General features: G+C 41.5%; 4 protein-coding genes across 4 annotated transcripts; all 4 read left to right on the top strand.

Annotated features, from left to right (window-relative positions):
- Positions 1–1,067: 1,067 nt before the first annotated feature.
- LOC134077517 (uncharacterized) lies at positions 1,068–14,179 on the top strand. The gene is made up of 14 exons (XM_062533176.1): positions 1,068–2,095; positions 2,294–2,392; positions 2,712–2,845; positions 5,224–5,277; positions 5,542–5,581; positions 5,693–5,881; positions 6,917–7,120; positions 8,969–9,108; positions 9,601–9,663; positions 11,279–11,403; positions 11,707–11,815; positions 12,470–12,544; positions 13,150–13,290; positions 13,490–14,179. Exons 1-14 carry the CDS (start codon positions 1,474–1,476, stop codon positions 13,568–13,570), a joined length of 2,076 nt encoding a protein of 691 aa, XP_062389160.1. The 5' UTR covers positions 1,068–1,473; the 3' UTR covers positions 13,571–14,179.
- A 588-nt stretch (positions 14,180–14,767) lies between these two features.
- Positions 14,768–15,908, top strand: LOC134077525 (uncharacterized). The gene is made up of 2 exons (XM_062533189.1): positions 14,768–14,912; positions 15,201–15,908. Exons 1-2 carry the CDS (start codon positions 14,905–14,907, stop codon positions 15,661–15,663), a joined length of 471 nt encoding a protein of 156 aa, XP_062389173.1. The 5' UTR covers positions 14,768–14,904; the 3' UTR covers positions 15,664–15,908.
- Positions 15,909–18,037: 2,129 nt separating this feature from the next.
- Positions 18,038–19,228, top strand: LOC134077526 (ubiquitin-like). The gene is made up of 2 exons (XM_062533190.1): positions 18,038–18,158; positions 18,522–19,228. Exon 2 carries the CDS (start codon positions 18,523–18,525, stop codon positions 18,979–18,981), a length of 459 nt encoding a protein of 152 aa, XP_062389174.1. The 5' UTR covers positions 18,038–18,158; position 18,522; the 3' UTR covers positions 18,982–19,228.
- A 1,964-nt stretch (positions 19,229–21,192) lies between these two features.
- LOC134077524 (polyubiquitin-like) lies at positions 21,193–22,270 on the top strand. The gene is made up of 2 exons (XM_062533187.1): positions 21,193–21,243; positions 21,578–22,270. Exon 2 carries the CDS (start codon positions 21,579–21,581, stop codon positions 22,062–22,064), a length of 486 nt encoding a protein of 161 aa, XP_062389171.1. The 5' UTR covers positions 21,193–21,243; position 21,578; the 3' UTR covers positions 22,065–22,270.
- The last annotated feature ends 2,127 nt before the right edge of the window (positions 22,271–24,397 follow it).

Below are 24,397 nucleotides of genomic sequence, written 5' to 3'. Positions count from 1 at the left end.
GTCCTATGAGCATGTGCGTTCCTGCCTGCGTGCGTGCATGTGTTAAGGAACAGATTGTCAGTCAGAGGGAAGCACAAAAACAATTCCCATGAGCCATGAGCATATTGAGTGTCATGGAGAGCACATGAGCGTATCCCAGAGTGAGACACTCAAAAAGTCAAGTCAAATCAAGTCAAGTCAAGAGAACTTCTTTTCTTGTGAGGGAACTTCATTTGTGGTTAGGCACATACACGTCATACACACATGTGTAGATTAAAATAGTTAGAATTCAATAAAGAATAGGACAAAAATGAACTAGAGTAGACTTTCTTAACCTGATCTATCGCCAATCATGAAGTTTTATTAGTATACAAGGGCAAAAAAAGGTAGATTCTGGGTGGGGCGGGGCAGCCCAGAGTCTCTGGGGAAAATCACTGGTTTGTGATGACTCCTCATCTTGACCTTGAGTGCCAGTGTCAGCACGTGGGTAGTGGGCACCTCTGGGCCACGGTTAGTTTCACACCATTCCTTAGCAGTGGTGGACATCCCAGGTTCAGAAAGTAAAAACCCTGCCAGAGGTGACCATGGCTCATTTGGATGTTAAAGGTAGGGACCGGAATCTACTCTACAGGAGCATAGTAGTTCCTTGTGGTCATTGAGGTAGTGAGTGGAATCAGATGCTGGTCCCTTCTCTAACCTTTCTCCTAGGATAACTCGAGGGCGTAGTTCTGGTTCCTCTGTGAAACCTATAAGGTGGAGAACTTTCACATGTAACACATTTCTGAATTCTTTACGTACGGCTTGTAAAGGTGTTTTTTAATCTGGTGTAACTAGTTTTGCCTACTAGTAGCCCCATGTTCCACAATAAAGTGAGGTGTCTATTTTGGACAACTGCTCTTCGTGGCTATATTCTCACAGACAGCAAAAGCTAATAAAAAGGTATAGGATTTTTTTTTTAAGAAGAAGAAAGAAAGAAAAATGTTTTTTTTTTTTCCCCAAGAAAGAAAAAGGTCTCTCTTGCCCAGGTTTGAGTTTGCGTGTTTTAGTGACGTCATATGCTAATGAATTGAGTTCTTTTCCGGGAGAAACAAATCAGCACGACAGGATTCCGGATAGAGCCTAGGTCACGGGTTTGAACTGAAAGACACTGAAAAATATAATAAAAGTCAGTCGAAAGATACATTGCATCCGCGGAGAGCATTGCACTCTAGAAAAAAAACGTGGGATTTATCTTTGAACTGCAATGATGAAAACTTTGAGATCACGGAATTTAAGCTACTTCCGGTAACAAGTTCGCAAATGAGCGCTTCTACCAAACCACTATCGAACAAGAATTTTGGAACTAACGTTGTTTTTAGCTACTTCACAAATAAGCACAACAGTTTGAATGCTGCTATGCCTATCTGTCCAGTCTAGATTAGGCTACATATTTGTAATATGTTGCAACGCGCCTCCAGGATTTGCGATGAAAGAGCGATACTAAGGGTATGAGGCATGCGGTCGGAGTTCAGAATCCTTCTCTGTGGGGGCACCGGGGTTGGGAAGAGTGCAGCGGGCAACACAATTCTGGGCAGCAAGCAGTTTGTTTCTGGAACTAGACCTCATCCAGTCACGCAGTTGTGTGAAACACGAACAACTGCGATCCGAGGAAAGAAAATCATTGTCATTGATACACCAAGCACAGACGAGCCTGAGCTGAGAGATGAATTTCAGCGTTGCCTCAGTTCGTCCGAAGCACTACCCGTAATCTTTCTTCTTGTCACTCCACTGGGGGTTCGTGCAGCCAAAGCCTTGAGAGTGCTGGATTCTCTTCAGACAATCTTCCCAGGACACGAGGTGGATGAGTTTGCCGTCGTGTTGTTTACGGGTGGAGATAGGCTCGAAGAGCTTGGTGAAAGACAGAAGGAGATTGAGGAGGACAGCGAAACACAACATCTTTTAACTCGCTGTGGCAATAGGCAGCACACGTTCAACAATGAAGTCGAAGATCAGTCGCAAGTATTGCAGCTCGTTGCCAAAATCAACAGGTTGCTGCATCAGAGCAAAGGCGGCCAATCATATAAGGATATCAACAATATGAAGGCAAAGAAAAGGAGTGTGGAACAAGCAGAGGAAGGTTAGTGTTGATTCCTATGCTGTTTTATGCTGTATCATTTGGTAAATTCTCATCTTTAGTTTCAGCAGTTAGAATGTAGAACAGCTGTTTCAGCTGTTAGAATTTTGACGTCAGCTGTAAGAATTTAAGTGTGTTGACTGTTGGATGTGTTGACTGGGTTTTTTTTTGCAAACGCCTTTCTTTTGTCTTATATTTTAGAGGAGATTGACATCTGGAACTGGCCAGACTACAAGATCGAGCTTCCTGTGGAGTGTGGAAGTAAGACAGGTGTGCTTCACAGGGAAAAGATGGCTAAAGGTATGATTTCCCGGCTTGTTTTTACAGACAATGCAAACGTAAAGTCCCTGATGTTCTCTCATGAAGAGCTGAGGGCTATACGAGACAAGGTTACTTGTTTGTCACTTTGGTAGTTACCATTGATCTCATAACAATGAGCAGTTAGCCTACTCCAGAAGTTACTAGGGTAAGCCAGTAATCTTGCTTTGTAGCATACCCCTCTGCTCTAGACTGGGTAAACCAGTCCCCGGTCTGCTGGCGATTGGATTTTGCCCTGCAGCTCAGGCTGAAAACCTGCACATTTCTCTCTTTCTTTAACAAGCAAAACCTTTCATTGTAGGAGAAAAGTGCATTGAATTCGATGGCAGCTGGTTTACTCCGACAAAGTTTGAGGCATTTGCTGGCAAGGGTTCTTGCAAGAAGTGGAAGCAGACTATCCGGTGCCAAAATATCCCACTGGCACGTCTCATTCAGGTAAAGTCAAGGGGTAAACTAAATGTTTAGAACCAAGCGGTGCTTGCCAAATTTCTGACGATAACAGACATTCAGACATGAAGCATGCAGGGGAAACTCGAAAAATTAGAATATTGTGAAAAAGTTAATTTATCTGAACTACACTGAACCAGACTGAGAGACCTCAGGCTCAGGCTTTGCGTGTAATGAGTCTATGTAATATATTAGTTTCACCTTTTAAGTTGAATTACTGAGATAAATTAACTTTTGCACAATATTTACATTCTTTGAGTTTCACCTGTTTATGCAGAATTTATACGGCAACCTGTTGTTCACATCTAATTGTTCATAACTACACTGCTCAAAAAAATAAAGGGAACACTGGTTCATAGGAGTATAGCATCAAGTCAGTCACAATTGTGGGATATTGATCTGGACAGTTATGTAACAGAGGTGGTTGTGAATCAGGTTGACCCGCTTTGATGTCAACGAAATTTACTGCAGGTGTACTAGAGGGCCAACTGTGAGACGACCCCCAAAACAGGAATGTTTTTACAGGTGGTGGCAACTGGTAATTTTTCCATCTTCATCCTTCTTGACTGATTTTTCACTAGTTTTGCATTTGGATAGGGTCAGTGTTACTACTGGTAGCATAAGCCAGTATCTGGAGCCTACAGAGGTTGCACAGGGTAATCCAACTCCTCCAGAATGGCACACCAATACTTGTCATTGCCAAAAAGATTGCTGTGTCTCCCATTGCAGTCTCAAGAGCATGGAAGAGATTCCAGGAGACAGGCAGTTGCTCTAGGAGAGCAGGGCAGAGTGGTAGAAGGTTGTTAACCCAATAGCAGGACCAGTATCTGCTCCTTTGTGCAAGGAGGAACAGTAGGAGTTTTGCTAGAGCCCTACAGAATGACCTCCAGCAGGCCGCTGGGGTGAATGTCTCAGACCACATTGTCAGAAACGGACTTCATGAGGTTGACCTGAGGGCCCGATAGCCTCTAGAGGGACCTGTGTTCACTGCCCTGTTCTGTGCATCCCTCCAAGGGTATGCCTCCCCAGACCATTACTGACCCACCACCAAACCGGTCATGCTGAATGATGCTGAATGATGTTGCAGGCAGCATAACGTTCTCCACGACATCTCCAGACCCTTCAATGTCTGTCACATGTGCTCAGGGTGAACCTGCTCTCATCTGTGAAAAGTACAGGGCGCTAGTGTTAGACCTGCCAATATTGCATTCTATGGCAAATGTCAATTGAGCTCCACAGTGCTGGGCAGGGAGCACAGGTCCCTCTAGAGGCCATCGGGCCCTCAGGCCACCTTCATGAAGTCTGTTTCTGGCAGTGTGGCCAGAGACATTCACACCAGTGACCTGCTAGAGGTCATTCTGTAAGGCTCTAGTAGGGCTTCTACTGTTCCTCCTTGCACAAAGGAGCAGATACTGGTCCTGCTACTGGGTTAAGGATCTTCTACCACTCTGCCCTGCTCTCCTAGAGCAATTGCCTGTCTCCTGGAATCTCTTCCATGCTCTTGAGACTGCAGGGGGAGACACAGCAGTCATTTTGGCAATGGAACGTATTGGTGTGCCAATCTGAAGGAGTTGGACTACCCTGTGCAACCACTGTAGGCTCCAGATACTGGCTTATGCTACCAGTGGTAACACTGACCTTATCCAAATGCAAAACTAGTGCCAAATCAGTCAAGAAGGATGAAGATGGAAAAATTACCATGTGCCACCACCTGTAAAAACATTCCTGTTTTGGGGGTCGTCTCACAGTTGGCCCTCTAGTACACCTGTAGAACATTTTGTTGACATCAAAGCAGGTCAACCTGATTCACAAACCACCTCTGTTACATAACTGGCCAAATCAATATCTCACAAGTGTGACTGACTTGATGCTATACTCCTATGAACCAGTGTTCCCTTTATTTTTTTGAGCAGTGTAATTTCCGTCAATTGGTGTTAGGTTCACTGGGCAGATAATGATGCCTTATCCGGCTGCGCTGTCAGCTGTTTCTGCCAGACAGCTGAAGAGTGTAGTTTTTACACCGGGAGTGTAGTTTTACACCACTAAAAACCCTACCGTAAAATGTCCTTGAACATTACGGAAATACACGTCTGTCTGAAAATGGCTATAGTGTGGTTATAGCTCATAGAGGGCCGCGAAGCAAATGCAGAAGTGCCATTTACCCTGTTACGAGTTGATGTACCACTGAAATTATATTGGAAACATTATTTCAAGATACAAAACAACTCTTTAGTGTTACTTTAAAAGGTCCAGTTTCAAAGTTTTGCAGGAGTGCAGGGAACTTTGTTGGCCATGTACAATTTTGTAGTTTCTTGTGAAATGAATTGAATAAGTAGAATGCAACGTAACTCTTCAATTTCCTATAGGATGGCCATTTGACATGCCCCTTTTTCACAAAAAAAGACCTCAATGGAGATCAGGTAAGACCAATCTGTAATGTTAGTATGCATCTTTCAAACTCCATTCACTCGCTCTGACAGCTTTTTCACCATTTGTTAGTGCAAGCAATGCATTCTCAGTCTTGCCATTATGCCAATGCGAATAAGAAGAATAATATGTCCCTTAGTAATCTTTTTACTATTTCATGAGGTGAGAATATGCATTCTCATAATTGGACTCATAGTTTCAGCCTTTACCATATATGCACACAGACTGTCTGCACTCTGCCTCTTCTTCCTCCTCAGGATGAATTTCCCATGTGGGCCCCCGATGGCTCCCTTATTGGTAAGTATAGTATTTAAGACTATGCACGCACATGGAGATGTTTGTGTTGCAAGAGCTGTTTGCAAGAGAGTGGTTTTTTTTTTTTAAATTGCTGTGTTGACATGCCTTCAGAAACCGGGGATTTAAAGCTCATACTCACAGGAGTGGAAGGAGAACTTCCAGTCGGAATCTTGACAGAGAGGCTGCTGGGTAAAGATGTCATCATGGACGATGTCCAGGACAGCCTGCAGGACAGTGCACTGACCGTCACATGTAAAAAGGTGGAGAGGACCCCTCAGAAGAGTCACTCACCTACTTCAGGTATGTCTCTGTACTGTGAAGTTATACTTGTAGGATTTTCTGTAGGTATTGGTTACATGCTGATATGCCGGCAATTTGGATTTCGCCTTGCAGCTCAGGCTGGAAACCTGCACATCTATCTGTCCTACTTCCTGTCCACGTTTGCTGGGTCCAATCACAAACTGGCTTATCCACCAGGTACACCTGTAGACGCTTACTGGAATTGTACCGTACTATCTTGTAGGGCGTCTGCTAAGTCGGCTTTCTGTCAACACTAAGGAGTTGCAGTCAAGACTCTTTTTTTTTTTTCTGTGATCCCTTATAGATCAGTCCTAAAGTATTCCAATCAGATTTTGGACACAATTCGATTTTGGATTGTTGCAATTGGAATCCTGTAGGTTTTTGGTTCCAAAATTGTTAGGACGTTTAACACTTATGTTTACCTTGTTTCTAACTAAATAATCTTCCTTACAGAGTTGCAGTTTGTATGTTTATGGGTTTTTTTATTATTATTATTCTGTTCATTTTATTTCATTATAATTGTAAGCCATATGACTTCAAAAACTGTTTGAATGTAACATTTATTTATTTGATATTATGTTTTTAGTTTTAATCTGATAATGTCCACCCTCTGATAAACGTTACCTTTCAAGTCCACAAGATGGCATTAGACCTCTGGGTCACAACAGAAATTGAACAGAAGATCAGAGTTGATAAGTGACACATTTTACTGCACTAAGATGACTGTAGAGTCTAAGGATACCAAATGAGCTGCCCATTTTTAAGTTGAGCGTGTTAAATGGAAAGAATCACTCTAAAGGCATCATATGGCCCAAATGTCATAAATGTATAATTGATTTCATGACCGTTCCCACCCTTCGTGTTGTGTGTTTTATTTATTTTACACATTTGTCTGCTTGTGTTTGCATTGTTTATGCACACTGAATGACGTTCAAAAGGTTTTTTGCTTTCAGCCTTGACACTATTACCACTTTTATCCTGCAAGCAGTATATGTCCATTAGAGAAATGTTCATATCCATATCGTCTTCCTTCAGGGTCCCACAAGAATTCGAAGGCAGGGAGCAAAAAGGAGGATGCCAGTCACAGAAACAAAGACACATTGTCTCCACAGAAGGAGGAGGTGTCAAATAAAAATGGCACCAAGGACAACTTTGATGTTTCCATCTTTCAGGAGAATTCATTGCCTGTCACTTGTCGAAAAGCAACAGGAATTCTTCAGAAGGATCGGTTTTCCTCAGGTTAGTGTCTGTGAGTGTTCTGGGGGTGTGTAGATAGACATCTGAGTGTCTCAGACATCTGACGTGATGATTAGTAGTAATGGATTTAATTTTGATCAACTACAAAACAAGTGCAACATAAGCTGGTTCTACAGTGCCTATAGAAAGTCATCATACCCTTTTGAAATAGTTACTTTTTTTGTCTTACAGCCTGAAATCAAAACCCATTTTGAAAAAAATCTTTTCCAGTTTTATTAACAAATTTAGCTGTACAACATCAAAATAATGAAAAAAAAGTAAACAGTTCTGAAAATTAATAAAAAATGAAAAACTAGAATAACAGGGTTGGAAAAGTCATCATACCCCAGACTTAATACTTTGTCAAGCTTCCTTTTGCTTTCATTACAGCCATCAATCTGTTTGGATATGTCTCTATTACAGCTTTGCACACCTAGATAGGGGAATATTTGCCCAATTTTCCGTACAGAAATGTTAAAATTTAGTCAAATTCTGTAGGGAATGGCGATGGACTGCTCTCTTCAAGTCAATCCACATATTTTCTATAGGATTTAAGTCAGGGCTCTGACTTTGCCACTCAAGGATATTCACCATCCTATCCTTAAGCCACTGCTTTGTTCTTTTGGCAGTATGTTTAGGATTATTGTCGTGTTGGAAGGCGAATGACCTCCCCATCCTCAGCTGTCTAGGAGAGGGACGCAGGTTTTCCTTAAGAATGTGGGTGTACTTGGCAGCATCCATTTTCCCTTCTATCCTGACCAATTGCCCAGTTCCCGCTGAAAAGAAACATCCCCACAACATAATGTTGCCCCCACCATGCTTCACACTAGGTATGGTGTGTTTTGGGTGGTGTACTGTGTTGGTTTTCACCAAACATTGCGCTTGGAGTTCAGTGCAAAAACACATCTGGAATATTCTGCTACCATGTGGAAAAAGCTTATATGGTCAGATGAGACTAAGATCGAACTTTTTGGAGACTAAGATTGAAGTTTTTGGACTGAGCTCCAGGCGCTAACCAAACACAATATACACACCCAAACACACCCAAAACACACCATACCTACTTTGAAGCATGGTGGGGGCAACATTATGTTTTGGGGATGTTTCTCTTCAGCGGGGACTGGGCAATTGGTCAGGATAGAAGGGAAAATGGATGCTGCCAAGTACACCAAAATTCTTGAGGAAAACCTGCGTCCCTCTCCTAAACAGCTGAGGATGGGGAGGTCATTCGCCTTCCAACACGACAAAAATCCTAAACATACTGCCAAAAGAACAGAGCAGTGGCTTAAGGATAGGATGGTGAATATCCTTGAGTGGCAAAGTCAGAGCCCTGACTCAAATCCTATAGAAAATATGTGGATTGACTTGAAGAGAGCAGTCCATCGCCATTCCCTACAGAATTTGACTAAATTTTAACAATTCTGCACGGAAAATTGGGCAAATATTCCCCTGTCTAGGTGTGCAAAGCTATAATAGAGACATATCCAAACAGATTGATGGCTGTAATGAAAGCAAAAGGAAGCTTGACAAAGTATTAAGTCTGGGGTATGATGACTTTTCCAACCCTGTTATTCTAGTTTTTAATTTTTTATTAATTTTCAGAACTGTTGACTTTTTTTTCATTATTTTGATGTTGTACAGCTACATTTGTAAATAAAACTGGAAAAGATTTTTTTTATAATGGGTTTTGATTTCAGGCTGTAAGACAAAAAAAGTAACTATTTCAAAAGGGTATGATAACTTTCTATAGGCACTGTATACTTTGGAACAGAAAATAGAATGTTGATGACAGTAGCATCTTATTTTGTAGAAATGATAAACACAAGGAGAGCATTCCTTTGCCTTTTCCAGGAAAAACGGGCAAATGCATCAGGACGTCGGGTCGCTGGATGACCCCTGAGGAGTTTGTGCAAGAGGCAGCGGGCCTCAAGAGCGGGAAATGGAGGCGGGACATTTGCTGCCATGGCGAACCCCTCGCCACCCTTATTGAGGTAAACATGGGCTCAGGCTCAGAGAGCTAATGGATCATGCTGCTCAGAGAGTAGTTAGCATCTTGATTTCGTTTTAAATCATGAAAGGCCCCTAAAATAGTTTTTTTTATCCTAATAACCTTTCCAAAATCATTATGGGTCTTATCACTTGTAAAACAGCTATAGGAAGTTTTGAAACTTTGGGGTGCTATATGGTGTTTTGAAATGGAAATGGAAAAGAGCTGCTACATTACAGGATTGTTGATCTCGTTCTACAGACTGCTGTCTGTGCATTCCTATATTATATCGGCGTTATGTTCATACTTTGTTGCAAAAGACAAACATTTAGTTAGTTTATTATTGCACTACTCAACTGAAGGGGGACCCTGAGCAAATCTTCTCTAGTGCTGCTTTAAGTTACTGGAAAATGAATAATTATTTGTAATGCAATTCTGGTAATATTTGCATATAACACAATGTGTGACAGAATCATTGTTTGTTTTCTGATTCCAGAACCAGATTCTGCAACTTCATTCTCTGCTTTGTGAGTGTGATGTGTGCAAGTCTAAAGACCCAGTAAGTGAATCTATCAATAATAATAATTTTGTGTAAAGTGTCTTATTTCGTCTAACGTCTGTCTTACAGAAGATAGTTTCAGTTGAAGTGATTTAATTGGCTTATTTACTCTTACTGACACAATCATGCTCACAAGTAGGTTTCAACATAGCACCTAGGAAGTGAGTGCACAGAATCCTGGCCACTATATCTCTCATCCGTGGAATATTTAATTTCCTGTGACTTCAACATCCACACACAAACACATTGCAGTGTTTCCCCTACAATGCATGCTGCGGCCGCTGGATTTTCAGCGCCACTGCAAAGTCTTCCCATGATCAGTAGCCTAATATCACGACAATTAGGCCTACTTGCACATTGTGAAAAGCACAACAGCTAACGTCATCGCTGAAACTGTTTTCTTGAAGTCGTGACCAAGTTAAGTGCATCAAATCCTGGCTTAGCTTCTAACTATTCAGGACGTGTAGGCTACATAAAGGTTGACGGCCCCTAGCACCACTGCTGGAAAAATGTTAGCAATCTAAGAGCATTGTGTGTAGCACGATGCACATGTACGTTTATACGTCTGTGCCTCAATCCACTTGGGGGCGGCAGTGGCTCAGGAGGTAGAGGAGTCGTCCAGCAAGTGTCCTTGAGCTAGACGCCTAACCCCAGTACTCCCGGTGAGCTGGTTGGCGCCTTGGATGGCAGCCTCTGCCATCGGTGTGTGATGGGTGAGTGTGAGGTATGATAATGATAATGATAAACCCTATACCCGCTTTGGGTGCTATATAAATGCAGTCCATTTACCATTCACCCGTCACTGTTATCATGGACGATGTGCAGGACACCTGTTATATCCATCAATGCAGATGCAAGTGGTATTTAAGAGCAATGAGCACAAAACCAAACCGCGCGTTGGTATTTTGATGACCAATGATTTTGAGTGAGAACATCTCTGCAAAAGGAATCTGTTAGCATGCAAGACCGTGTATGAAACAGCAGGATACCAGTGAAGCTTGCTTTGCAGGGTATAGTCAGTTTGGCTAGTACTAATATGTAAACAATATGATCAATATCACATGCATAAATGGATAGTTAGAAAGCATCTCAAATGTTATTGTTTGACACTTGTTATATTTCTTAATCTTTGTGTCAGATGGGAGCCAGTTCTCTTTGGTAATTGTCTTGCCAGCAAATTAAATGCATTTCCTGTTAGGATGCTTACCAGACATTCAAATGTGACATCCTCTATGTGTGTTAACCTCTTACCGTAGTTTTAGGCTGACATGCCGCACAGCTGACAGCTACCTCTTCCTCTACTGTAAATTCAACCTTATTTGGTCTCCCCCAATCCTTTGTGATTTCCTGACTTTAAAAAAAGAGGTGTGGGAGAAAGGAGAAAAGATAAATAGTCTAATCAATGTATTACTTGATTCATATCACTTTAAATGGAAGTATACTTCAACAACATCATAAGGTGTACTAAGCTGCCACTTGCAGTTTAAAACAATTAGGAGATGAAACCATTGAAGCAAAGAATTGGTCTGTTTCTTCATTGTGATTATTGTAGTTAGTTACCCCAACTCTCTCCCTCCCTCTCTCTCTCTCCCCCTCTACCTCATCCCATGTGCAGTCCGACCAGAACAACGATGACCTCTGCTTTATCTGCTGCCAAGACACTGAGTTGGTGTGCTGCGACGGCTGTCCTCGGTCGTTCCACCACGCATGCCACCTACCCGCACTGGATCAGAACCTCGGGTGAGTCTGCCAGTCCTGATGGTCCTGCTGTGAGGTCGTAATGGAAGAATGCACACATCTAGATATTACAGGTGCCGGATACTGAGCAATGCAAAGAAAAAAGATAAAAAATATCCACACACATATTTTTTGGGGCCTTTTTAATGCCTTTTAATCAGAGAGTAGAGAGGAAGGGTATATTATTTATACCTGGTAATAGTCACATGCATGTTTGAATTGAGCATTTTTGCGCATGTGAATATCTGTACTCTGTATGCTGGCCAACCCACATCTATGTTTGTACTGTATGTGTCCCCAAAACAGAGACCGGTGGATGTGCACCTTCTGCATCATGGAGAAGTCCAAAGAGCTCTGCCATCGCACGAGGACTCTGGAGGAGGCCCTAGACGGCGGGATCTTGCCCAACATGCTGGTGAGGAAGTTGACCACATCTTTGAGCACAGTCACATTCGTCTGGCTGCCATGACATCATAGCCAAAGCCACATTTCTGTTTGTTTTCACCAAGTTGCCTCTGGTTGCTTTATGTTATTTATTTTGTTCTGATTTATTTCAGTTTGTATTATTATTGTGTGGTGGTGGTGCTGCAGCTGCTGCTGCTTTATTGTAGTTGAATGTCAAATGACCCTGAAGCCTAGCTAATCACAAAAACCCATGGGAATAAACAAAACATCGCATTGCATAAATGTGTCGCATCTAGGAAATGCTGTAAATACACAAAACAAAGGCAAATATGCGAGCGCACTTCAAATACAGCAGACATGCAAAGTCAATAAACACAAATGCAACCGCATGAGGCTTATACAGTATTAATGGGAAGTAATTGAGGGAAGGGGAGTACTCACCCTTCACCGCAAAAAAAGAAGGTACGGAAGAGTGAAAAAACCCTGACAGAAGGTATAAAAGAGGGAGGAAAAATAGAGGACAACGAGAGAAGACAAGTAGCCCATTCTTTTGTTATATTTGGACTAAATAACAATAGATTAAATAAACAATAATCATAATGCTGACGGGGTGGGTTTGTCTGTGTTATTATTGATTATGTGTTCTTGTCTGTCATGTTTGTAGCACTGCCAATATCTACTTCTGTATCTGTTAAAAGAAGACAAGGAGCTCATCTTCATGCAGGACCCTTGTCTGACTGTAAGTGTTCTTTGCCTTGGGTTACTCCTTTTGTGTGTGTGTGTGTGTGTGTGTGTGTGTGTGTGTGTGTGTGTCTGTGTCTGTGTCTGTGTCTGTGTCTGTGTCTGTGTCTGTGTCTGTGTCTGTGTCTGTGTCTGTGTCTGTCTGTGCAATGCTGAACTTGGAATCAGGGTTCTAATGTGAGTGAGAGCTGTCGACATGTCACATGACACTGGGGCTGGCCCATGGTGCCGGGGATGTGGGGAACGATGCCACCAGAAATCCATTGAGGGAGAAGGAGAGGCCTCCGCCTCTTTCTGTCAGAGTAAAAAATGTACAGCACCACACATGCCGTTCTTCTGTACGTGTCCCCAACAGTTTTCACTTTTATAGTATTCACTATTTCTTTTTCTTTTAGCTTTAAAAGGCCATTCGTAATTTTGACAATAAGGAGATAAATATTTACGCAGATGTTGTTGGGGGGAGTGGTGCTCTGTTCAAGAGGGTGACCTTTCTCCTCTCCGAAGGTTCAAGTCCAGTTTGAATTCAGTTTTGGTAATGTTTGAGCTGATGCATTTGATGTTCCCTTTTTAATATGAATCAAAACAAATATTTGTCTGTTGCAGTTTGACAACTATGCTGCGGTCATCAGCAAGCCCATGTGGATAGACAAGATTATCAAGAAGCTTCGGGGAGAGTACAGTAAAGTGGGAGAGTTTGTTGCTGATATGCGGCTCATCTTCAAGAACTGCACCACGTTTAATAAGGTGTGTGTGTGTGTGTGTGTGCGTGAATGTGTGCACCCTGAAAATCTGAAGGTAGATCTCAAGTGCATACAACTAGGATGAAATCTTGTGTGCCAACATGCAACAAACAATATTGCAACCATTTTATGGTATGTTCTACATTTGCAAATACGATTTATTTGTTTGCATCTTCACATTCTCTTCCCTCTGTTTCCAACAGAACAACGAGTATGGGAAAATGGGAGCCAGACTGAAGGATTTATTTGAAAAGAAGTTCAAATGGGTCTTCAGCATTAAATAGCTGCATTCCTTACTGTACATCACAGGATCACTCCACTCTATGGGACTCAAGAGGCACAAAGGTTGTTACTGTCAGCACCTGACCTTGTGCCAGTTTACACTTTGTGATAATCTGCATAACTGTGTGGGATGTTTGCTACAAGAGATATTTGATGCTCAGCTATAACTATGAGGGAGTCAACATGACTTGCATGAAGCATGAAACTCTTGGCAGTACATACCTGATACCAGATTGATTTTGAGTCATGCTTTGGACTTTGGACTCCTGGAACATGGGTATCCCGGTAGAAATGTACTGTCTGTCATTGTTAATCATGATTTTAGATGATCAATGTCAATATCTTGGTGGTTAATATCTTTAGGAGTTCAAAGGAAGGTCATACTTGTGGTAGAAACGTATATTCTCACAAGATGGCATATTTTATCTGTCAAGTCATCTAAGTTTATGCATTGTTTCTTTAAGGAAATCCAAAGTTGAAACTGCATTCAGGGACATACATTTTTACGATGTTTTTATTATTATTATTTTGTTATTTTTTTGTCTTTCTGAAGGGTTTTTATATGTCAATGGAATTTAGAACAGACGGCCACACTTCAAATTAAAAAATAAGCTCAAGTATTTTGTGGAATTGTCATCTTTCCCTTAAAGCTTTTTTAAAAAAAAATAAAAAATAAAAAAGCTTTAAAACAACTCTGCTAAGAGCCAGGAGATGCCATCTACCTTCCGCAAAGCAATAGCCTGCATGATGAAATATTGTAAAGATAGTCCATCTTTCCGTTCTGCGGAATCTGCTGACCAGTCGGGATTCCCCCGGTTTCTGTTCTTAAACAACAATGCAAAGCGCGATAGGCTACCTAACATGAATGATGAAATATTGTTGAGGGATCGCCAAATCAGAGCCCGAATCACCTGACATTCTCTAGCCTAACTTTCCATTTTGCTGAATCGACTGGCCAGTCGGAATCCCCCATCACAATAACATTGATAGGTTTCGATTCTCTCTGTATCCGAACCTTCTGAAAGTGACTCCGCACCCTTGTAACAGTAGCCTAATGTTGCATGAGTTGGACTAGATTGTAGCCTATGAGCTCTATGCCCTAAAAAGCGCATCTTTATAGGTGTTGCATAGGCTACGAATTGTACGGTAAACGCTATTCTCTGATGCAACGAATAGGCTACAGCGAATGGCTACTGTTACTCAAGAATGGAAACCGAAAGGCTATTGTGGATGTTGATATCAACAGGTGGGCGTGTCATCATCAAGGCTATAAAAATGGCCAGAATGCTTTAGCTTTTGCAGAATAATTATAGCATACAAGATCGACGGACCAATAATGGAAAGGTAAGAATTGGTTATGTTCTTGCCATTGTTCAGATAGGTTATTGAATATCTACTCAATTGTTTTGTTTTGTTTTGTTTTTACTCAAAGTTAATGGTCGAGACAAGAACAACATAGGCTTACAAAATAGCCGGCGTTAAGAGAAAATGACGCTTTGATATAGCCTAGACTATTATGCTAGGCTACTTGAACCAGTTGTATCTTTTTGATTGAACTTCATACATTGCCAAAGAGATGAAAGTCGGACATAAACTGTATTTTCAATAGACTTTGTAACTCTTGTTTCTCAGAATACGGCTTGAAATCAAATTCCTGAACGGCGAGACCTACCCCCTGGAGGTGAGCCCAAGTATGACCGTTGGAGGGTTAAAGAGAAGTATCCAGTTGCTGAGTGGTGATGCACCTGCGCGTCTGAAGCTCAACGAAAACGGGACCAACTTCAGCAATGATTCCAGTACGCTCGGTGCCATCGGCTTGCGGTCTGGATCCAGAATCATGGCTCTGGTAAAGGATCCTGCGCCTATCCAGGTGTTCCTAAAGAACGAGAAAGGTCAGACTAAAACCTATGACGTGGCGCCAGGTGAAACAGTCGACGAATTCAAACGCAAGGTCCACATCAAGGAGAAGGTTCCAGTGGAACAGCAAAGACTGATCTACAATGGCAAACATCTGGAAGAAGGGCGAAAGCTGGAGGACTATGGCATTGAGTCAGAGAGCACCATCTATCTCACACTCCGACTCAGAGGAGGTTGATTTGAAAATGGACAGGAGGAATATTTAGTTTAACGATTAATTCGGATAAATGTTACTGTGTTATTGCCTATTCATTCACTTATCAGGTAGTCTATGATGAAAGAAGTAAGTTAATCCTACTTCTGGACACTTCCGCACTTTCCTTTCTTGTTATTTTCTTTTTGGATGTTGTGTTATTGTGGACTCCATTGTAATTAGTGCATTAAGTTAATGAATAAACATAGCCTAATGTGATTCTTATACAATTCATTGGCTATTCATGTTTTATGTCTTATATGAAATATACCATTGAAACTGAACTGAACAAAGAAGTTCTTGCACATCTCATGTCTTACCAGTTGAGCAACATGTTTTGTTGACATCAGGTTGGCTAGGCCTATTGATGCCTATTGACTGCAAATACCACCACATTTCCATCCCAGAAAAAAAGAACATCAAGCTGCAGCAATTTCTTTTTTATTACATCAGGTTGAAGGAAGACTGTAGGCTATAGGCCTTTCAATTAGCACCACATCTTTCCCACAAAAATGTGCATGCATCAACAACAACAACAACAACTTTGAAAAGGTTATAGGCAAGGCAAATTTAATGTTATACAAAGATGTTATTTTTAACACTTATTTAGCCAAACTGACCCTAGCGCAGGCTACTTTACTGGAGGCTACACCCATGCCCACCCTGTCTGAGTTTGGTTCTGCCAAATACTTCCTAAGGGCAGGTTTTCCGTGCCACTATTGCCTTGTGCATTTTGCGCTGGAGTTCAGGCCATGGCATTTTGGATCAATATTCAACATCAATCAAATTGAACTCAATAAGTAGGCTATAACTTACACCTTGCCACTCACAGGTAAAAACACTCCAAAAACATACAACAACACTATCAAGCCTAAGAAAGACCTGGGAGAGACCAGACTGGTATCAGTCTAGCCATCATCATGTGTTGCTATCTGCACAGACGTGTTCATGAGTTATGAGTCACTCACAATAATCTATTCTTTTAATCAAAATCTGATTGGTATCCTATAGCATTTTTTGATAAGGGTGTGGATAAGATTATCAAGAAGCTTCGGGGAGAGTGCAGTAAAGACTTTGACACTAATGCGCAGCTCATTTTCAGGAACTGCACCACATTCAATCAAGTGTGTGTTCCAGTGTGTGTGTGTGTGTGTGTGTGTGTGTGTGTGTGTGTGTGTGTTTGTGTGTGTGTGTGTGTGTGTGTGTGTGTGTGTGTGCGTGCGTGCGTGCGTGCGTGCGAGCGTGCGTCTGTGTGTGTGTGTCTGTGTGTGTGTGTGTGTGTGTGTGTGTGTGTGTGTGCGTGCGTGCGAGCGTGCGTCTGTGTGTGTGTGTGTGTGTGTGTGTGTGTGTGTGTGTGTGTGTGTGTGTGTGTGTGTGTGTGTGTGTGTGTGTGTGATTGACAAGGTGTCAATCCTTGTCTCATAAAAAGGCTGATTTCCAAAAATAAAGTAAAAGGGCCAACTATAGGCTACCATTGTGTTATTAATGAAGTTCACCACTCTCACAACCTCGTTCAAAATCGCATTCAAGGTCGGGACTAAAGCTGCCTTGACGCGAGCGCTCCCCCCTAAATGAATCAGTGCGTCCATTGCGCATCGAGCGCTACCCTCTTTATTAAGGCCTGCAGGTCGTTTTTTTATATCGTCTGTGCGCCATCCGAGCAAAATCCCCTAGTTTTCCCATGTGACGTCATGTTCTGACAGGTTGAATAGCGTAGCCTACAGTGGCCCTTCTTTACTCGCAGAATATCTTCGCTCAGTACAAAGAATAAAAGCGGACATTGGCAATAAATAAACAATCCGTCAGTGCGCCTCTTGCAAACGTGAGCGTTTGAGTTTGTCAAGCAGTGTTCTTCGAGATCGCGAGACATGTCAACTGTTGGTCAGAGGGATAGCCTTCAATTTCACTGCGCACGTCGTCTCGTTGAACGTGAACGTTTGTTTGTTTCCGCTGCAATTAAAATACCGACGTCAATCATTATTTATTTCGGACTATGGGGATAGACTTTTTCATCGGATCAATGACACAAGAGTCTAGATTACCTTGTTTGAGTGAGTGTGTTTTGTGAGATGGAGGTGCATGCGCCCCACAGTTTGAGAAACGCTGCATAGAGGAACCGTCCACTGCGGGGTAAAAAAACCTTCAAGATGTAGGCCTAGCCCATATGCTTGCAAACATGTTAAGGTGTGTTTTAGGCTGCATTATTGTTGTTATTACATGCAAACTGCACAGTAAACACAATAAATACTGCAGAACAGCCTAGGCTGTTAAACTCAAAAGCACCGGACCACTCGAGAATGGAAACCGAAAGTAGGCTGATGCTGTGACTGAAGGGAAACAGAAACTTGATAACAACAAGGGGAGGGTCATCATCAGCAAGCTATAAAACAAGGACAAAAACGTTATACCCTAGTTTCTGCAGAATTATCATCTGACAAGCAGGACAAGCAGGACCAACTAAGAAAACCAAACATTGCAAGGTAAGAATGAAATCTATCCTAACTTTTAAAAGATGGCTTGTGTTCTTAATGTTTAATAACTAGGCTATGATATTGAACAGCCTCGTTGTCAATTGTTTTTATACATTTAATAACAGCAGCAACTACTGGCTACTTGTTGAGACAAAAATAAATTATTCGAAATATAGTCTACGTTCAAGAAAAAATCGACATGAAGAGGTCGCTATGATAAACAGTGCAGCCTAAATAGTTTTAGCCTACCTTCCTGCATGTATTGTCAAGGAGCTGACGAAATCACTTTTGTCATCTGTAGCCTATAAGTGAGTAATATCAGATTATTTCTCATATGAAACGGACTCTGATTGTACACCTCTTGTTTCACAGAATGCAGCTCCAGGTCAAATTTCTGAACGGCGAGACCTACCCCCTGGAGGTGAGCCCAAGTATGACCGTTAGAGATCTAAAGAAACGCATCCAGCTGCTGAGTGGCGATGCACCTGCGCGTCTGAAGCTCAACGCCAACGGGACCAACTTCAGCAATGATTCCAGTACACTCAGTGCCATCGGCTTGCAGTCTGGTCCCATCATGGCTCTGGTACAGGATCCCGCACCTATCCAGGTGTTCCTAAAGAACGATAAGGGTCTGATAAAAACCTATGACGTGGTGCCAGGTGAAACAGTCACCGAATTCAAAAGCAAGGTCTACAACAAGGAGAAGGTTCCAGTGGAGCAGCAGAGACTGATCTACAATGGCAAACAGCTGGAAGATCGACGAAAGCTGGAGGACTATGGCATTGAGTCAGGGAGCACCATCCATCTCATGCTCCGACTCAGAGGAGGTTGATTTGAAAATGGACAGGATCTATTTAATTTAAAACGATTCATTCCGACAATTAATGTTTTTATTTATTATGAACTAAGCCCATTCAGCCTGTAATGAAAGAATATGAAAGAAGTTCATTCTACTTCTGGATTCTTCTGCACTTCCCTTTTTTCTGTTGTTTGTTTGCGTTTTGGCTGTGTTACTGTGGACACCAGTGTAATTGCATTGCACCAGTGTAATTCATTAGTCTTGAATAAACATTATGTAAAAAGTTGACTTACTGTATCATTGAAATTGAACTGAACAAAGACGTTATTGCACACATGAGGAGTATACTCATACCAGTCTTACACCAGTTTAACACCAGGTTGATGGAAAACTTTAAGGCTTGACTTTAATTAGCATTTTATACTCATCCCAAAAATATGCTTGCATCAAGAACAACCTATATATTAGGCAAGGCAAGTTAACATAATTTTAACTCATTCAGTCAAATTGACCCTAGTGCAGACTGCTACTGGAGGCTACACCCAGGCAAGATGCCCACGCCATCTGAGTCATTGTGCTGAAGGTTTCTTCCCATTTAAAGGGCACTTTTCTGTGCCACCATTGCCTTGTCCTTTTTGCTCTAGAGCCATGACATGTTGGGCACAATATTCATGATCAATAAAATTGAACTCAATAAGTAAGCTATTAATAACTTACACTTTGACACTCTCTGGGCAGATTAGTAAAAAACACAACAACACTATCAAGTCCCATAAAGACCTGGGTGAGACCAAGCCATGATTAGTCATCATCATGTGTATTGCTATCTGCCTGGATGTGTTCATGAGTAATGAGTCACTCACAATAATGTATTACATTCTTTGCCAGCTGCATTTTTTAGAGCATCATCAAATGTTTCCCTACCTCGGCATGTCACTAACCTCCCAACCAACTCCAGTTGTACACCTTGTCACTAACTGGGCAGGTACAAACACTCCAAAAACACAACAACACTATCAAGCCCAATAAAGACCTGGGAGAGACCAGGCTGCCCGTTATCAGTATTGCCATCATCACGTCACGTGAATTGCTATCTGCCCGGACAGGTCCATGTTATGAGTCACTTACAGTAATGTATTACATTCTTTGCTAGCTGCATTTTTAAGAGCATCATCAAATGTTTACCTACCTCAGCATCACTAACCTCTCAACCAACTCCTGGCATAACTACGCCCCCACTATTTTTAGTTAGACGCCTACGGCTATGCTATCCTACTGTCATCAGCAAGTGTGGATAGACAAGATTATCAAGAAGCTTCGGGGAGAGTACAGCAAAGTGGGAGTTTGACACTGATGTGAGGCTTTCAAGAACTGCACCACATTCAATAAGGTGTGTGTGTGTGTGTGTGTGTGTGTGTTGGCTACTTGTAGGCTACATTTCCACCTATTGAAATCTATTGGAATGTTCCAGACATCAAGTGAATACAACTCTGACGTCAGATGGAATCTTGTGTGTCAACAACAAACAATTCTCTAAGGATTTAAGAATTTTTGTATTTGTCACGTTATAAAACATGTAGGGAAATGGCATCTAGCTGCTCAACGTTCCTGTGCACACTCAGAGGTATCCTGAGGGATCACCAACTATTAACTATAAAGAAACTAAAATAATTGTATAAATACATTTAGAGAGAAGGGGGTAAAAAGTACAGCATGTTTAAATGCAATATAGCATGTAATGTTAGTGTTGTGTGTGTTCAGGATGCAAAAGAAACTCATTCTCAATCTTTCTGTTCATGGGAGCAGAGACTTCTGCCTGACCTCAGTGATTTAAACAGTCAATGGCCAGGGTGTAAAATCTCCTGTGAACTCTTTTGGTATAGAGTACAACTGGGAAATAAGTATTGAATGTGTCAACATTTCTTTCAGTAAGTATATGTCCAACAGAGGCCATTCACATGAAATGTGTATTATTAGACATAAGTAATCACAAAATGTAACTGACAAAATAAGGAAAATCCAGGTGAACATAGGGCCCATATAAGACAGGGCCGTGGGAACAGATAGGGATGACATCCAGAATAGTCTAGTCTGCTAAACTCAAAAACACTAACCTGAGAATGGAAACAGAAAGTAGGTTAGACTGAAGGGAAATGGAAATAGAAACTCGATGTCAACAAGTGGGTGTGTCAACATCAGTAGGCTATAAAACAAGGGCCAGAATGCTTTAGCTTTTGCAGAATTATCATCTGGAGAACAAGCATAACCAACGAAGGTATAACCAAACATTACAAGGTAAGAATTAAACGTAACTTTTTAAAAGATGACTTATGTTCTTATGGGTTATAAATAAAGCCTTGTAGTCAATTGTTATTTACACATTTAAAAACAACAAAAGTTGACCCAGAGTGCTTTAAGGTTGAAACAAAAATAAATTATTAAATTATTAAAATCCACATAAACATGTCGCTATGATAGCCTTCATGAGGCCTACTTGAATTATTGTGATCTTTTTGACTTAACTTCACACTTTGCCTAGCCTATAAGCCTAAGAGAGGAGCTGGGGAAATCACTAGTGACACTCGACAGGAACAGTATTATAAGTGGGTTTTCTACTCTTGTTTCTCAGAATGCAGCTCCAGGTCAAATTCCTGAACGGCGCACCTTACAACCTGACGGTGGACCCAAGTATCACCGTTGGAGAATTAAAGACACGCATCGGATCGCTGAGCGGCGATGCACCTGCACATCTGAAGCTCAACGCAAACGGGACCAACTTCAGCAATGATTCCAGTACACTCGGTGCCATCGGCTTGCAGTCTGGTCTCATCATGGCTCTGATACAGAACCCCGCCCCTATTCAGGTGATACAAGATCCCGCCCCTATTCAGGTGTTCGTGAAGAATGAGAAAGGTCAGACTAAAACCTATGACGTGGCGCCAGGTGAAACAGTCACTGATCTCAAACGCAAAGTCTACAACAAGGAGAGGGTTAAAGAGGACCAGCAGAGACTGATTTACAATGGCAAGCAACTGGAAGATCAACAAAAGCTGAAGGACTATGGCATTAAGTCAGGGAGCACCATCCAGCTCACATTCCGACTCAGAGGAGGTTGATTTGAAAATGGAAAGGATCTATTTAATTTAACACAATTCATTCCAATGGCAAATGTTTCTATTTATTATAAACTATTCAGCCTATAATGAAAGTATATGAAATAACTTCATTCTAGCTCTGGACACTTTTCTTCCTGTTTTTTGTTTCCTTTTTGGCAGTTCTGTTACTGTGGACACCAGTGTAATTGCATTGCACCAGTGTAATTCAATAGTCTTGAATAAACATATATATGTAAAAAGTTGTATATCTTATGTACATCATTGAAATTGAATTGAACTTATACATTATTGCACATAATGAGCAACACTCATGCCAATTTTTACACCAGGTTGATGGAACATTTTAAGGATTGATTTGAATTAGCACCCCATACTCATCCCAAAAATGTGCATGCATCAACAACAACTTAGAAAAAGATTGATTAAGATTTACTGATTCAGCCAAACTGACCCTCGTGCAGGCTGCTTTACTGGACCGGCATCAAGGTGGCCACCCCACTCTGAGTTTTGTTCTGCTTAAGGTTTCTGCTGTGACACAATTCCTTGGCCATGGTGTTTTGGCACAATATTCAAATTCTATCCAATTGCTATCTGCCCCGACAGGTCCATGTGTTATGAGTCACTTATAATACATTTTTGCCATCTAATGTTTCCTACCTTGGCATGACGTCACTAACCTCCCAACCAACTCCTGTCATAACTACACCCCCTGCGATTTTTAGTTGGATTTGACGCCCGCCCACGGCTATGCTATGCTACTGTCAACAGCACATCAGGGAGAGTAGTACAGCAAAGTCAAAAAGTCTGAAATGCGCCTTCAAGACCTGCATTACATGCAATAATGTGTGTCTGAAGATGTGTGTGTGTGTGTGTGTGTGTGTGTTGGCACCCTGAAAATGTCCACCTAAAGCAGATCTGAATGTTCCATACAGGTGCATACAACTCTGACATGAGATGAAATCTTATGTGCCAAATAAACAATACTTTCAAAAAAATGTTATTTGTCAAATACATGAGATACTGGTGTAAAGCATGTCTTGAAATGCCATTTAGCTTTCTGGCTCAACAACTGTAAGGATAAAGAAAAGGAATATTTAGAATGCATCAATGACCAGATTCAGAGAGAAGGGGGTGTTAACCAAAAACACCAGTGATGGTAACACCAGTGACCATTTCGTGAAAAACTGCATTTTACAAAATGGCTGCTTTAAGGAATAATAAAAAAAATATATGTTGTTAGTCAGGCTACACTCATTATGTCACTGAATCTATTTGTATTAAATGTCTTTATCTTCCCTGACTGTTAAGAAGGTAATTCCAGTGACTTTGACAAAGAGCTTCAATAAAACATTATGATAAATGCTAAAGCGTGGTGCTTGGATTCCTAGAGTCAATTTGAAAATAAATATTGTCCCTTTGATGGCTAACGTGATTGACAATTAACATATTGTTATACGTACACAAAGAAATTGCAACAATATGGTGTTTTTCAAAGTGTAACAGCTCCAGTGTCGGTTCAGACCTCTATGGTGCCCTAAGCAAAATCCTGCTAGGCCCTCCTACCTGAACTCTGTGGACCACAATAAAATAAATCACACCAGAGCTCCCAATACAATTATATCACCCCATTCTGGATGTCTACGAAACAAATATAGTTTTTGTTGCCCCTTATGGCAAAAATGGGAAAGGAAAATAACTTCTGAATAACTTCACAGTTTCAGATGGGGCAGATGGGTTGGGCCCTTGAGTCGTGGATCTGTCCAAGGTTTCTTCCTATATTATGTATCTCCAATTCTAGGGAGTTTTTCCTTGCCCCTGTTACTCATGGGCTTTCTTTAAATGTTTAACACTCTGTAAAGCGCCATGAGACATGTGTAATGTTTTGGCACTCTATAAGTGAAATTAAATTGAAATTGAAATTTCACTTTAGGGTGCGGGCTGCTTGCTTAGGCCTACTGGTGGAGGCTGACTGTTCTTCACCTGTGTCTCCAGTAGGCTAGACTACTTGCCAAAGACAGACTAGTTCCCCTGATTCCACATTTTCAAACTATCTAAACTATCATTTTAATACGTCATATGTGCAGTTTCATCTTCTTAATGTAGGCTTTATGGCACGTAACCTACCTGCTGTTAGCTTGACTCAAGGGGAGATGGGGAAGGGGCCTTAACTTGCAGTGGAGGGTGCCTTGATTAACTTGCAGGGCCCTATGCAACTTGTGTAGTGTGCGTATCGGTCGATCCGGCCCTGGACAGATCTGTAAAGTGTCGGGACAGAAAAATGAATGTTTCTGTAGAATGGCCCACTTGCACAATTATTCTGTTATCTTCCTAGC

Source organism: Sardina pilchardus, chromosome 3 (assembly GCF_963854185.1).
Source record: "Sardina pilchardus chromosome 3, fSarPil1.1, whole genome shotgun sequence".
Classification (NCBI taxonomy): domain Eukaryota; kingdom Metazoa; phylum Chordata; class Actinopteri; order Clupeiformes; family Clupeidae; genus Sardina; species Sardina pilchardus.
Note: the sequence above shows the minus strand (reverse complement) of the source record. Positions and strands in the feature narration are given on the sequence as shown.